General features: G+C 41.9%; 1 protein-coding gene across 1 annotated transcript in view; it reads left to right on the top strand.

The window, feature by feature from the left end:
• Nucleotides 1-737: 737 nt before the first annotated feature.
• The window catches only part of RSPO2 (R-spondin 2), a 98111-nt gene continuing 82637 nt past the window's right edge, over nucleotides 738-16211 (top strand). The window contains exon 1 of the mRNA XM_079301579.1: nucleotides 738-1187. Coding sequence (XP_079157705.1) covers nucleotides 1094-1187 — 94 coding nt within the window. The 5' untranslated portion in view covers nucleotides 738-1093. The remainder of the gene's footprint in view (nucleotides 1188-16211) is intronic.

The following is a 16211-nucleotide window of genomic DNA, read 5'->3' as shown; positions in this document are numbered from 1 at the left end:
CTTTTGGACTTCTAGAGACATCTTGCCAAGACAATGAAAGTGGTGTTTCAAGGAAGAGACTTTGAAACGTGTGAGATCAGACTTTAGGAAGCCAGAAGAAAAGCGCGGGGGGAGGGGTGGGCGGAATAAATCAATCCAGGGTCGAAAAACATAATTATCAAGAAGAAACGAAAAGGGAAAGGAAAAAAAATAGAGAAAGAACAGGGCGAGAAGCGGGGAGGACTGGGTTTCCCCAGGCTGTAAGCAGGGCAGAGAAAGAGAAAGGACGAGGAGGCTTTGCGGGGAGAGGGAGAAGCCCGCCGAGGAAGCGCCTCCAGGCACAGGCAGCGGCGGCTCTGGGGCCGGCTGGCGATAGGGCCGGGCGGAGGCGGGCGGCGGGAGCGCCGGGGCCGGCACCACCCACGGGCCCCGCGCATCCCCGGGCCCGCACGGCCCCCGCCCCGCCGCATAAAGGGAGCGCCCGGCGCCGACACCGCCCGCATGTGCCCGGGAGCCGCCGCCGCCCGCCCCGCCGAGCCCTGCGGCTGCCCCGCGGCGCGGAGCCGCGCTCGGCACCCGGCGGGACGGGGCGGCCGCGGGGCCGCGCCGCGGGAGGTACGGGGGGACGGCTTCGCCCTGCGAGCCGCGACCTGAGCGCGGGTGGGCGGGGAGCGCCCCGCGCCGGGATAAATAGCGCTGTCCCCGGCTGACAGCCCGTCCCGGGCGTGCGGGGGCCGGAGCAGCGCTCGACCGCCGCTCTGGGACAGCCTGGGGGCTCTCGGTGACTCCGCTCCGCCGCCCCGCTCCTGCCCCCGCCCGGGCTGTGATTTTTCTCTGTTTGTTTGTTTTTTGGGGAGAGCCAGAGCAGGGGAGGACCAGGAGAGCCCGGGTCCAGGCTTTTCACCTCTCTCTCCCTGCAGCACAGGGGAGATGCTGGAGGCGGCGGAGAGCTCGCAGCGCCCGGGAAGGGCGGCGAGAGGCGTGTAAACTCCTGCGGTCCCCAGCGGCAGCCGCTGCCCCGCGATCCTCCGCCGGCCCCTCCTCGCCCCGCACGCCGCCGGCCCCGCCGCCCCTCGCCGCCGCCGGAGGAGGCTGCCCACCCCAGCGGCCCAGGATGCAGTTTCGCCTCTTCTCCTTTGCCCTGATCATCCTGAACTGCATGGATTACGGCCACTGCCAGCCCGGCCGCTGGAGACGCAGCAAGAGAGGTGAGTGCGGGGCAGGAAGGGCCGCTCTCCGGCAGGTGACCGCGCTCCGCTCCGCGGGCACCGGGCCCGCACGTGGGGCGAGCCCGGGGCGCGGGGCCGGGCCGGCGTGGCGAGCGCTCAGCGGGGCTGCTCGCCGCCGTCCTGCGGCGGAGGTCGAGCCGGGAGCAGGAGGAGCGGCGCGGACGTGAGCTCCGATGGGAAGGGACCGGCCGGAGCCCGGGGCTGCCGGGGACGCGAGTGTAGAGGGTCGGGCACGGCCCCCGGCGGGGCCGGGGTCTCGCTGGGCGCTGCCCCGCGGGGGGGGCCGAGCCGGGCAGGGGATGTCGCTGATGTCGCCGTCGCTCCTCGTCCAGCGCTCTCAGCTGCCGGGGATCGCTGTTAGCCCGCGTGTGAGGAGTCGCGTGTCCGCGGGACGGACTTGGAGGCTGCTCTCCGTGGATGTTCCCGCGGAGCGAGGCGGCTTCTCCCCTTCATCCTCCGGCACCGCCTGCCGCTCCGGCGGGGCTGGGCACCGCGCCTTGCCCCGCGGGTTCTGCGCCGTCCACTTACTGAAAGCGTGCCGATCCCTCTGAGGAAAAGACACAAACGGTGCGCTGGGGCTTCACTGGTTTCCCCAAACGCTGGTGTCGGGATGCCGGAGCCGGGGAGCCGGAGCGGTGCAATGTGCCAGTACAGCTCCCGTGTGGACGGAGAAGTTACTGCAGCGCTTTCCGGCTGGCAGCCTGGCCGAGGCTGTTTCTTTCCCACTTTTTTTTCTTTTTTTTGAGTGGTGGGGAAGTTCACCTTATAAAATGTTTTTATTATCCACATATTCTGAATTATTTTTCTGTCCCTTATCCTGTTATCTTCTCGGCCATGAATCCCCGGCTCTCATTTCTATAGTTAGCTGAAAATCAGGTGGCACAAGCTGCTGAGAAATCAGTATTTCTGAAAGAATTGTACTTTTAGTAGTATTATTTGGAAGGGGAGGGACTTAACATCTCCAGTGTTAAGCTGCCACAAGCATTAATAAAACCGTGAGAAGAAAATAGTTTGCACTTTCATGCATATATCACCTTCAGAGTAGGTACAAATAAAATTGTGAGGCAGTTTGGTTTTGATGGTTTTTCAACAGATGGTTTCCAGAGTTTGATTTATGTGTGTGTGGCTAAAACGATAGCAGTCCTTTAAAGTGACCAGACTATCTGTGCTAACAAAGGGTATACTGTGTCTTTAATTAAATGTGGAACTACTTAGAGTGCTGGCTAGACAGCGGAGGGTGATAGTGGTATTTCTGCTTTACAACAGAGCTTAAGGGCTGCATTGTGGGAGTACTGAAATGAATAGACATCTAACTCAAGTTGTGTGAATTGTCCTCCTACAAAAACTTAAGCTGGTTTTAATTGATCTCATGTTCACTGATTGATCCTAGACCAATTGTTGTGCTTGTTGAACAGTTGGCTTTTCCAAAGGAGATTGATTTAAATTAGTTTTTAGTTTAATTATTGGATAAATACGATCGGTATTGACAGTTGACTTACTGGCACTGTTTTGTGCTATCACCTAAGGATTTTGTTTTGGGCTTTGAAGAATGCAGTCTTTTTTAGTTAATAAGTCTACAGAAGTAAGCATAGCCATTTCTAAGCACAGAAAGGACAATCTAAGAATGTATTCAAATTATAATAGATATTTGCCATGACACATCCAGTCTGAAGTAATGCTTTCGTACAGGACCCAAAATTCCAATAATTTCACAATTTTTCCATATCCCATCTGCAAATAATCAGGCAGACACTGTGGGGTACTGGCAGTTAAAGTTTCTCTGGCATTCTGTTTTGTCTGTTACATGATCTCAGAATCTCCATAATATCGTTTTCTTAATGAAATACAATTTTTGGCATAGATGAAGTCTCCTGTGTGGTAGGAATCAATTGCATTCAGTCTGGAATTATGGGCAAATATAATGTGTAGCTGATTTTTTTAAAGCAGCTAAATGTACAATAATCTAAGTGTACATGCCTGTATTGGCGCTTGCAGGGATTTGTTGCTGATGTAGAGTATTCTAGTAAAGAAAACTTAAGTAAATTTGAGGAGATGTTCCCAGAATTCCTCATTCACCATCTCCTTGTAACCCTTTCACAAATCAGAGCTTGCCACATTGCAGTAGAAGCAGAATAATAAAATAGAGTTTACAAAGTTGTTCCTACCTTGCATTGATTTGTGTTTTATTAGTCAATGTCACTTCACTAAAATTCTTTTGATAAATGCATAATAATCAACAGACACTACTTATTCTACTGCTGCTCTTAGTTACTTTTCCAGCTTATTAGAATATTGCTTTGTGTAGTTGCTCAGAACAGATCCTTACTTTTGTTAAAACATCCCACCAAATTCTCACTCTGGAAGTCACTGCCCTGAGCAGGTAATTATGGCCTTTTTGCCTTTCCCACAGAAGATATTAGAAAATCTATTTAAGGGTCACCCAGTTTAAAGCTCAGTGGTGTAATATCACAGCTGGTTTATCTTAATCTTTCCTTGTTGAATTGTATAACTTGATTTTTTTTTCTCTTGTAAGCTTTCTTCAATGAAAATTTTTATTTCTTTTTCAGATTTCTCTTTAGCAGTCAGTATAAGATGGACAGCTTCATGTCTTAGCATTTCACTGAATTTCACAGGGTGCATGAAAGACTAGTGGTTTTCTCTGAACATGAAAACAACTTATAATGAAAACAACTTTTCTCAAGAGTACCACAAATCAAACTGGGAGTACATAGAAATGAAGAATCTCAGGCTGGATTACTGGGAGGTGTGATAGTATTCTGCAAAAGCTTTGACAGAAGAGAATATAGGGATCATTATAAACAGCCATCAAAAAACAGGTGCTAGCAAAATTCCCCAAGGGAAAAGAGCCAATGATAGCAGTGGTTGCATTGATGGGAAGACTCAAGAGTCTACAGAGGGCCTCTCTACAGTTGGTAAGACCAGTGTTGGAATAATAAACAAATGTGAATGGGACACATTCACACAGTTAAACCAGAGGCTGTTTATATCAAAGAACTCAAAACCTGTGGCTGTAAAATACTTATCTTTCCATTTATTTCCTATTCATGGAGTATCATGATGGCTAAAGTGAATATTCATCTCCTAGGTGCTTACACTGTGTGTTAGAGGCACAAAAATGTGGAATACCTGTGGCAATGAGTGGATAATGAGTGACAGTGGTGATGGAAAAATATCCTCAGGTGGAAACAGGAGGAATATCTGAGGCAGGAAATTTCCCAAGTGCTTCTCAGCCCTCAATATAACTTTGAGCACAGTATTTAGTGAGGAATATGCATATATGGAGGGCCACAGTCACTGGGTTCAAAATTATGCCAATTAAATCTTTATCATCTTAGTGTAAGATGGGAATCTCCACCACAAACCCATTATTGTTATGGAAAGTTGTTACATGGGTTTTCAACTAGAAGAAAAACCTGCTTGGATATTGGGGATTGTGATTTAGCTTTCCTAACAAGGCATTTACCTGGGATAATCTTGGAACTTCAAGCTGGATTGTATGGTCAGGCTTTGGGAAAGATAGATGATTTGAGCATTAGTGTAAAAGAAACTATGTAGGAAATACTTGACTGAAATAAATATCACATCTACTTTTACAAGGACTGTACTAGCTCCTAAAGAATAATTTATATCAAAAAGTTACACTACATGATTTTTAGTTGTCTAGCATTATCCAAATATTCTAGCTATTATTAGTTACTCTATCCTCCTCTCTTTGAGGTTGAAACATGTTTTATTTGAAGGACAGTTAACTTTTTATCTGTGAGTTAAGACTTAAAATCCTATGTGGAAGCTGTACTTTGAGATACTTTGTTTTTTTTTTTTTTTTCCTCGGGGGAGACATTAAGCAGTTTTAACAGAACTTGTAAAAAAAACTGTAAAAGAAAAGTGGTTATTTTCCAGGTACTCGTGGTCAGGAGAAATGCTTTGGAGTGTATTTTCTGTTCCTCAGACCTGTACTTAGGATAGTTACTGTTTAGTCTTTATATACACATTGTTACGACAGCAGCTGGAATAGCCTAATGCTGCAACCATTGAAAAGTTAAAGCATTTAAACCTTTGGCCCTTCACAGTTATTGTTGGTACATCTGAGGAAGTCTCTTAAACTGCTAGAAATCAACATTTCTGTGAGAATGACTGATGCTAATGATGCAGTGCTGCTGGGGATAAGCAATGCTCAAACGGGTTGTGAAGAGCTGCAGGAGGATGCTCAAAGCACCAAGAGCAGGATCCACTGTCAAAACAGACATCTAAGTTTAGGAGTTTGATTCAGCTTCCCATGGTTGGTTTTTAGTGCTGCTTATATTTAAAATATATACTTCTGGGCTTGGTATGTATGTGACTCTCTTCAGCACAGATGCTGAGCAGGATACTTTGGGGCAGTTCCTGTGCATTTGACACCTTTGGGTGTCCCATAGACCTGTTGTAGGGGAAGCTAGGAATGGAGAGCAGGTCCTGGCACAGTGTTGGGGTGTGTGTATGCTTTTCCTTGCCTGTATCCATCCCTTTAGGTTTCATTATACCATGTGGGGTAGGATGCTGGGCTAGATGGGTGTGCCTGATCAGACTTTGAAGTCTGTGTCCGTGGTTTTGTGTTAAAACCTGCAGTAAGAGTTACACTATGATAAAGAGCTTAGATTTGTATACTTGATAAACTTGTCTTAACTGTATATTTTTGCCTTTTGGGTGATGGAGGGGATGCACATTTTCTAAGGCTTGGTTGAAGACTCTCACTAAAGCATCTCAAAATGCATGACAGATAGATACTGAAAGTAAGTTTTTACACTAATATAGGGACATTATGGTGATAACAGCAAGAATGCAGTTTCTCAATTCAATGTGTCATTTACAATATACAGGCCAGCTAAAGTATGTTAGCATGGTGTTGTTTACACAAGCTGCCATGGAAAACATGAAATTACTTAAAAGGTAGAAAGAGGTACTTGCTATCAAAAGTCAAAGAATAAAGAAATAAAAAATGGGCTGTTTCTTTGTTGGATTTTTTTTTCTCTTGCTCTTTCTACCAAGACTGACTATCCCATGGAGATCTGCATTTCATTTCGATTCATCTAGCCATTTTTTAATACTAAAAACTTTAGCTAACTGTAGGGGCTGTCTAGTCAAACCTGCAGATCATCACAGGCTGAAAACATTGCCCAGCTTACTATCTACCTTACTTGAAAGCTTATAGCTCACAATAACATTCTTTCCAAAAAATGCAACCTTGATTTTGAATTCTGAAGTGGGATTCATGTGACTACAGGTAAGTATCTGTAACATCAAGGTCTACATTCTGTTTTATAATTGATGTAGTGCTAATTGGTGCTGTCCATCAAACTTGGTACAATTTAACTCATCCTGTGGTAGGTGCCTGCCTTTGATCAGATAAAGCATACCTCCAACTAAATAAATATAAGATTACTTGATTACCTCTATCTGTAATTGAAGTGAAGTTCACCTGTACATGTCTTCAGTGTAAGCCTCTGAGCTAAACTGAAATCAGCTCCCAATGAGGAAGGATCCACCACCTATATTAAAATTAAATGTTGATGCAGCTCTTAATTTTAACAGATACTGTCCCTGAAAGTTTTTCTTTCCTGTATTAGTGATTGAGTTTCAGGTATTTTTTAATAAATTCAATTCTTCAAGCATTCCCTTTTTTTTCACCTCAAAGTTTTGTTCAGGCACAGTTGGAGAACCTTCTGTGTTTGTCTAGGCTCCAAGTATTTGCTAATCCTTTTCTTAGTGAAAAGCATGACTTCATATGTGTTGGCTGTTGATAATGCACAAATGTAACAGCTTGATCCTTTCATCATGGCCTGCTTTAGGCACTGAAATTAGGTGCTGCCATGGTTTGTATACTCATTGTGTTTGCAGTATGTGTTTAGCAGATGTAGTGATTTGGTGTCAGTGTGGTGCTGCAAAGTACTTTTGTGCAAGAGGAGTAAATTATCACTTTTTTGGACAGCAGTGGTGGGTTTAAACCTGTTCCCAAGTAATTTTTGGTGTAGAGGATGGAATAGGCTTTGTACCCTTATTGATATTTGGATTCTGATACATCTTAGGAAGTGAAGTGTCCAAGTGTCACTTGGATCTTGCTTGGAGCACCACAAGGCAGATGCAGAGCTCTTTCCTGCCTGCACAATGGCTTTGTCCAGGCAGCTCCATCCATGAGACCACTTACTGATCAGACCTTAGTGTTACACTCGTTGAGCTTTGCTTATCTGTGAGCAGTAAGGTCACTTGTAAGGCTGACTTGAATTCCAGCTGTGTCACTTTATTGTCTCTATACTTGGCTTCTGTCCATTTTCACTAATACTTTTCAAAACTCTGGGGAGAAATGAGGTTCAAAGGGGTCAGGGTGGTGGTCTCTGTTCCAAAAAGGCAGATGGTGATGCAACAGTGTCAAGCACAGGAGAGGCAGGAGTGAAAGCCTAAGTTTGCCAACACTCTGATGTCACCTTTCCAATGAAGTTTCTGCTGTGGAGGGAGTGAGTGGAATGGAGAAATTATAAGAAATTGGTATTTATACATAATACTATTTCAAAATACTTTTGTGTGAAATCCATATTCTGAACATGGGATGGAGATGGCAAGTGCAACTCCTGTGAAATGATGGAATATAATGATATTTTCCTCTGTAGGTGTTCCTCTGAGCCTAAAAGGATTTGAAACTTTAGTTGTATGTCCTTACTTTGGGATTTCTATGTGCTATCTCTTTGATTTCAGACAGCCACACACATCTCTGACTTTGTCTTTCAAGCTGTGGTCCATGGAGCAGCTGCTAGCATCTTCTGGATGTGTAGAGGTCTCATCCTTGTTTCTACCTAAATATCCTTGAATGAAAGACTCCAGTGAACTTAAATATCTCTGCTTTAATCTAATTCCTATTTTGATGCAAGTGCTTGTTGCTTAATTTCAAATTTTAGCTTATATTTCCTTTTAGGAGACAGCATATGAAATATTGGCAGTTAAATTTTCTGAAATTTCTCCTTGTTTGTGGACTTGAAAGTGCAGACTGTGAAATACAAATGACATAAAAAAGTAATAGAACTATAGTGTGGGGAAGAGATTAATTTTTATGGGAAAGCAGAGAAGCAGTTAGTGTTTGAGGTACCTTGATTATGTGATCAGTGGGTAGTTTTTAAGATTCCATCTGTTAAGATCTGGTGAGAAGTACAAAAAAACCTTCTTGTTCTTTGTTTCAGTAATTAATCTGTTCTGTATCTATTTTGAAATACAAGTTTCAATAGAGCCAAGTACTTGATGTATCTCTAAGTTTTTTGTCCTTTTATGAGGAAATGTCTCCTTTCCTTCCTCTTTTGTTGATTTTATAGGATGGCCATATAGACTGTAACTTGGGAAATGTAAGCATACAGGTTACACACAGAAAACTTAGAGGAGGTGTGCAACTCTGTAATTTTGTTTCAAACACCATCCCCCCCCCCTTTCAGTAGAATTATGTGTGTTACTTGATGAGGATAATGGCAAATCTCATGTATAATTAGACATCCAAAATATCATGAAAGTAATTTTACTGTGATTCTGTTTGTAAAAATATTTTTCTCTCTAGGATTTAAATCTAAAAATAATCAAAAGCATATGGTTTAGGGACTGAGTCTCAAATTTATTTTGCAGAAACTTTCATCTGTAGTTTTTGTGAGAATTGTCAAGATTTTCTCTGTCTTGATGAAAACTAAACCTAAACATAGATGTAATGAGATGGAGGAAGGGACATGGAAGATAAGTAATGTTTGTGGTGTTGGCTTTTAGATTGGTGTTTTTTTTTAATCACTGGACAATTGCATGAGCACTAACTCTGAAGCAGACTGTGCAGCAATGAAGACAGTGTTTGTGCTTTTTTTTATCTTGGAAGATACTTGTCCTGCTTTTGCACTGCAAAGGGACAAGTGTATTAGTGTTAGAGAACTGCAGTGCTGCCATGAAATATAAACTTCCTGATCCAAGCACATTGGTTTCTTTTTTTGAGTTGAAATGCTGGCTGAAATGTGTTGCACACAGCATATACTCTGCAGGAATGTCTGGTCTTCTCAGCCGTATGGTTGCCACCTTTGGAATACCAAAAAACCCCAAACCAGCCACATCAGACAAGTGGCTGTTGTGCATGCACAGATTAATCTGCACATGTATAGCAGCCCTGACAACACCCATCTTGTCCATACTAAAACTTTATGGGCAAGATGGAAACAACTGAAACAGCAATTGTGCTTAGTAAGGATAGACATTACTGATTCACTCTTTCTTCTTTCTGGAATGACTCAAAAATTTTGGTAGGTATCATGTGTTTTTGCTATAAATCTTCCCGTTTACAGTGTTTCCACTGCCAAGCATGTGGCTGGCACTCTTTTGAATGTGCACTAAGGTTCCATTATCTTTTGCTTTATCTATACTGAGATGGATAAGCTGAGGTGAGGCCCTGTAGTGCTGGCCCTGTTGAGATGACAGCCTCTGAACTAAGGTCACCAGAGCAGAAATCAGAAATCTGCCCTGGATTCCATTCCTATAGCAGACATGTTTTTTGGCCCTTCATGTGAGCTGCTTCAGACCTGGTTTACATCTCAGTTTACACAGTGCACACTCACAATGGGATGGGCATGGATTCAGTTTTGTCTCAACAAAGGTAACTTGGCACAATCACTGTGATGCACAGAAGGTGCATTAGGTTATGTTCACAGCACAACACAGCAGCTGCTGGTTTTAGTTTGCTCAAATCTTTTAGTAATTATTGTGAAACACAGCTAGCCTCTGATCTGACATGCTTCACTCTTGCAAGAAACCTAAACCTAAAGAGTTGGCTTATTTATCTGTTGGCATCAGGTTAAGTGGTTTATTTTCACCAGGAACATTCTCAGGAGGTGGTTTTACCTCTAAATTTGGTTTCTTCTCCAAAATGCTCTTCCCTTACTTTGCTGAGTACAAGGAAAAGTGACTCTGAGGAACATCTGAGGCAAGGCATCTTTTGGACTGATGTAGCTGTGTGTGTGGCAGCAGGACAGTTCTTCAACTTTAGTTCTTTGCCTGGACCATGCAGAATATGCCTGTTGTGCATGCATCTGTCTTGGTCTTTAAATAGTTCAGCAAATATAGAGTGTACATGGGCACAATCAATGTTATACTTGATGTAATTGGTTTTACTGACATGGTTCAGTGTTGGGAATTCTGCCTCCCTGGTAAGAGGGTACCTTCAGGATGTCAGAGGGATTGCTTTCATTGCCAGTCTTTCTACCTGTAAAGCCTGTGATTCACATATATGTATACATCAATTAAAATGATAACAGAAAATAAATTCCTCTTTTCTGTAAATGCCAAGTAGCTTTCCAGTGTGAAATGTTAATATTATGTCAGTAGGAATGTAAATAATTTCATCATCTAGTTGAAGTGGTGCTTTCTAGATGGGTGCTTTGGCTTCCAACTCTATTTCTTACAGCACTACTGCAACATGCTGGAGCTCAGCATCTTTGCTGATGCTGAGATGACACTGGGTCATGACCTCTCTTTTTAGCTATAATGAAACTGCATAATTACAAGTGCTTATCATAATTCCTTTATTAGTCTCAGAGTTTGCTGAATTTCATCTGTGGCCTTCCAAGTTGTTTTAGAATACAGTTTTAGGAAATGCTATTGGCTGTAATTAGGAATTAAAATCAAAGGAGTGTCCAATTTTTTTTTGTAATGTTTAAAGTAATTTTTTTTCTTTTTTGCTATAAAGCTTACTTTGACTCCAGTTTACTCTGTTTTTTTTTGAGGGGGTTGGTTTGATTTTTTAATATAGATTCTTATAGAAGTGGAAAACTGACCTGCTTTGATAAAAAATGTATGGTGTGAAACTGAGAAACAAATCTGCAAAATCTTATATTTAGGTGAACAGAACCTGTAGATCTTCGCATCTCTCTCTAGTGCTGTACAGATCCAGAGTAGTAAATATATATATATATATATAGACACACTCCTTTTGAAGTGTTCAGTAAAAAATATTGACACATGAAGAGGAATCAGGCATAGAATATCCTCTTTAGTAGTGGTTTGGGACCAAGTTTGGTATCTGATCTCTAGTTTTGATTCTCCATGTTCACTGGATTATGTAGCCCCTCTGTGTTGAGGGCATGTACTTGCAGACAAAAAGTATTTCCTCCATTTCAGATTAGTGTTCAACCTCATCTGCGTCTCTTTGAGCAAGAAAGAACTTTTCTGTAATTGTTATGCATTCAAGTATTCCATCCATCTCTGTTGCATGGTCTCTGTAACCCAATACAGAGATTTGTTTATTGTGTTAAAGGGAATCTAGTTTTGTTCAACTTTGAGTACAAAAAGAGGATAATACAGAAAGTTTTATTTCTAGAAATTCCTCGTTATTTGCATCTTGCGCCTGCAGTGCTCTGGAAAATATCCCCAGTCCAGGGAATCTCAACAAGCTGGAGAAATCTAAAAAATCCCATAAAGTTCAACAAGAAATGCAGAGGCCTGCACCCGGGAAAGAACAGCCCCAGACATCACAATGAGTTGGGGGCAATCAGCAGGAAAGCAGCTTGGCAGAAAGGGCTCTGGGGACAAGGTGGATGCTATTGAACATGAGCCAGGAATGTCTGTGCTGCAAGGAAGGCTCATGGTGGTCTGGATTGCCAGCAGGTGATCATTCCCCTTCAGTCAGCAATGTTGAAGCACAGCTGGATGCTGTGTCCTTCTCTGGGCTCCTCAGAACTTGAAACTTCAATAAAGGAACACAAAGATGATTAAGGGACTGGAGCTTCTCTCCTGTGAGGAGTGGTTGAAAGGGCTGGGACTGTTCAGCCCAGGGAAGGCACAAAGGGGCTCTTATCAATGTAGCTGAAAGGGGAGGGTGCAATTAGGTCATGACCAGCCTCTTGCCTGGTCCTCAGTGCCAGAACAAGAGGCAATGAGCACAAACTGAAGCATGGGAGGTACCCTCTGAACATCAGCAAAGACTTCATTGCAGTGCAGGTGACTGAGGACTGGCATCTGCTGTCCAGAGAGGTTGTGGAGTCTGTCCCTGGAGATACTCTAAAGTCATCCACATGTGGTCCTGGGCAGCTGCATTTGTCTGGCCCTACTTGAACAGGATAATCAGACAAAATAGTTCCTTTTTTTCACCTCCAGAAACTTCCTTCCAATTTCAGCCATTCTGTGAAAGATGGTTTGGAAATGTATTGGGTACCTGGCTTGAGCCTGCTCTTTTCTTTTTAGTAATAGCCAGCTGTGGAGAGGAAACAGACAGTCCATTCCCTTTAGGAATCCTTAGGATAAGTGACAGAATCATGCACAGTTACAGTCCCCTTAGTGTTGTTGGAGTACTAAAATCAACCCAGAGAACCTTCTTGGTATTCATCAGTAGCACAGGTTGCCATAAAAAGATGATTTTCTGTCATGCTAATTTTGCATCCCACAAGTTCCTTGCTCCTCCATTTTTCTTCTCTTAAATATTTACAGATGCTATAGAGTGCATTGTGGATTTAATAATTAAGATACTAGACCTAAGTCTGGTCTCCCTCATCTGAGGGTGATGTCAGTCTGTCTCAGGCACAGTGGATTTTCCTGAGATGGTGCTTGCTGTGGGATATTGCTGTCAATTTGCTGAGGCTATATTTGAGAATTCTTTAATTACTTTAACTCTTTCATTGGGGTCCTGGAAAAAGTCTTGCTGCTTTCAACTTTTCTTTCACTTATTGTAATTAGCAGTGACATCAATATGTAGGGGTTTATTTCAGCTTTGGAAGAGGGCTTTTCTCTAATAGCTTTCCAAGCAGGCACTAAGTGAAACTGCTGCATACTGAGCCTGATATGGCATGAGGCTCATTGGGTAAAATAACATTAGTCTGTGCTACTTAAATACACTCTGGAAGGCTTAAGAAAGAGAGGAAGGAAAATATTTGAAGAGATCAGCTTGATGTGGTCGAATACATGTAATGTCACCTGAGAAGGATTAGAATTTGCCAAAGCTTGACCTGAATGAAGACCTCCATTTAGGGCTTGTATTCCTACCAGATCAACTACAGTAGTTTTTCTGTGCACAGTTCTCTACCAGCAGTCATAGAGTGAAAGAGTCCAGTGATTTACTTGGCTTCTGTGTCTCAGCTGTAGTAAGTTTAAAAAAAATAAAAAGGTCTCAGTTTAACATTCCTTCTCCTTATTAGCTGCAGCTGGCTTTTTCTAATTACTAAAGTCAACATTTTTTTCATCTGCATTCTGTTGCTTTTATCTTTGCTGGGAGCTCAGTGTGTACACTCTAGCTGATAAGCAGCTACACGTGTAGTTCATATCCATAGATGTGGACAGCTTCAAAAAATACATGCACTGACTTCAAATTCCAAGAGAAGACCCAGTGGAGTAGTTAGTAGCAATGGTACTTCATCCATCATGGTATATTTGCTTTCTGTTTATGTGGTGTTAACAAACCCAGTGACCTTATTCTTAATAGCATGATTACTGTGATTGTGTCTTTGAAAATCAGGTGTACTTCTGTTTCATGATAGTTTTAGAGTGCTCAAGATGCTTTCCCATGCACTTCTCTGAAGTGATGGGTGTCTCTTATAGCTGTGGAAGTGGAGTCTTGGGGTTACAGAATGAGATAGAAAAGAATGACCACTGGGGATTCTTAGTACCTCTGAAAAAACAAGTCACAAATGATGTTCTCTTTTTGCTTAAGTCTGCTACAGAACTGGGATAGGGTTCGAAAAAAATTAAATGACTCATTGTGCCAACATCATGCAGCTAGACAGATGTTCACCACAGCAGGCCCCTATATTCTTGCTAAGTCTGAGGTTTGACTATTGAATGGTAAAGTAGGTAATGCTTTCACATAGCAATAAAAAAAATGCAAATTTTCTTATTAAGATTATAAGGTTTTTTAGAGGAATTGCTTAGTCTTGTACTTTTAGATATAAACTTGAGCATCACAGACTGGGAATACTCTTAATTGGGCGATGAATTTGCCATTACCAACCAGAGGTTTCTGATACCTTCCTCTAAAGCACTTGCTCATGCTCAGTATAAAAATTTCCATGTAAAATTTTTTCACAAAGTTTATTTTTCTACACAAAATGGCAATTGAGTCTATAATTTTGAGGTTCAGCATAGCATGTGACGTTCTGGCCTTGATCTTAAAAACACCTTAAGTCACAGCTAAGTTTGGTGGATATGTAATGAGAAAAAGCACAGAATGAAATGCAGTGCTTTGGAGGAATAACATGTCTCTCAAGAGACTTATATTGCAATGATTTAATGCCAGGACTATTTAGAGTTAGCCTTCTTTTGCATTTACATCTCATACCACTGAATTATGAAACTCTGACTAAGATTTAACCATTTTGTTTAGCCACAAATATAGTTATCACTGCTTGGCATTGTGTTTCTCATTTTTGTCATAAATTCCTAGTTTGTAACAGAAACCGTTCTTGTAGTAATCATGGGGAGATCCCTATGATATTCTGCTGTGTGCAATAATTTTTCTTTTGTTTATGTATGTTTAGCTAAGAAGAAATCTGATTAGTTGAATGCTCTTGATAATATTCAAGTACATCCTAGAGCTTTGCATTTGCTGTTTGATGTTCCATTTTACAGCTTTACTTAAATGCTCTGCAGGGATTGTGGTTTAGTGGTGAGAGCATGAAATTTGAATCCAAGGTGCCTGGTTCTCTTACCAACAGAGTTGGTCAGTATGTTTAAAACCAGATTCTTCTACCCCACCAGCCCATAATGGATTTTTGCATGTGTCTGCAAGTGGTTTTTCCCCTCCCTGTTTTTCTGAAATAAATATTAAGCAGCTTAAGCAGGCATGCAGGTCTCTTTCTCTCCTGTGCCCCAGTACCCCTGGAGTAGAGGGGAGTGTTTTATCACAGTGCAGTTTAAATTATATCAGTGATATGCATGGCTAACAGGTCCTACAGTGTTAATCTCTAGGTATTTATGTGGTTATTATGAAGGATAATAAGTAAATAAATAAGTTTCCTGCCTCCAAGTTTATTGACTGAGCACACACCAGCATGAGAACAATGCATTCATGGCAGTGATTTAGGAGCTTTAGAAAGTGCTGGCTCTACCTGATGTGAAGTCTTTTGTGCTGTCATGTCTATCAGAACTGAGACAGCAAAGTCTGTTTGACTCTACATCAGTGCTCTGGAGGGTGCAGAAGCTACTACTGCCTGTTTTCATTACTAGGTAAGTGTCTGAAAGTATTTAAATGGGGTTTTATCCTGACATTTAAACTTTCAGATACAGAGGATGGAGCTCTTCAATTGCAGGTAGGTATTTCCAGTAGTCTGACTTAATTGTTATATGAAGAATTTATGTATTCCCAGAAAAACAAAAAACAACCCCAAATTATATTTTATTTCCATCCAAACTGAGGTTACTATGTTATCAGATACTTCAGAACTGGGCTGTGAAAGTAAGATGTCTTAAAGAGGCCCACAGCTGGAGTTATGAAGCTGAACACCTTACTATGTTTACCTTATCTGAAGGTGGAAACATGCCTCTAAAAATTTAAGGTGTTCTAAAATTAAGAAATGTGTATTTCTTGTATTAAGAATTCAAGAAAAGGAGGCATGACTTTTTTTTGCCTCTTCAGAGCTTCCTCTACCTTTTCTTTAATTCTCTGGTCTCTCATTATTCACATTACAAACATAATCTGTGTAATGTCAGCCAAGCAGCTTTTAGTTTTTTAGAAACATATGACCTGTCTGTTTTTAAGACTATTTACATTTCCATGGAATTATGAAAAAAAATCAATAGGCCCTTGCTAAATACTAATTCTAATTTCTGCTTAAATTTTACTGAATGGTAAACACTCTGAGTACACAAGTAAATTGAATACATTTTTATCTTCTTTATGAGGGAATTCTCATTTGAATTTTAAAAAAGCCCAGTAGTCATTAAGTATCATTTTTCAGGATGACACCCAGCCTGCTGTGATTTAAGTGGATCTGAAATACAAAAGCTATTACATTTAAT

The sequence above is a fragment of the Erithacus rubecula genome (genome assembly GCF_903797595.1).
Source record: "Erithacus rubecula genome assembly, chromosome: 3".
Lineage (NCBI taxonomy): Eukaryota > Metazoa > Chordata > Aves > Passeriformes > Muscicapidae > Erithacus > Erithacus rubecula.
The sequence above is the reverse complement of the archived record's forward strand: the minus strand, read 5'-3'. Positions and strand labels throughout refer to the sequence as shown.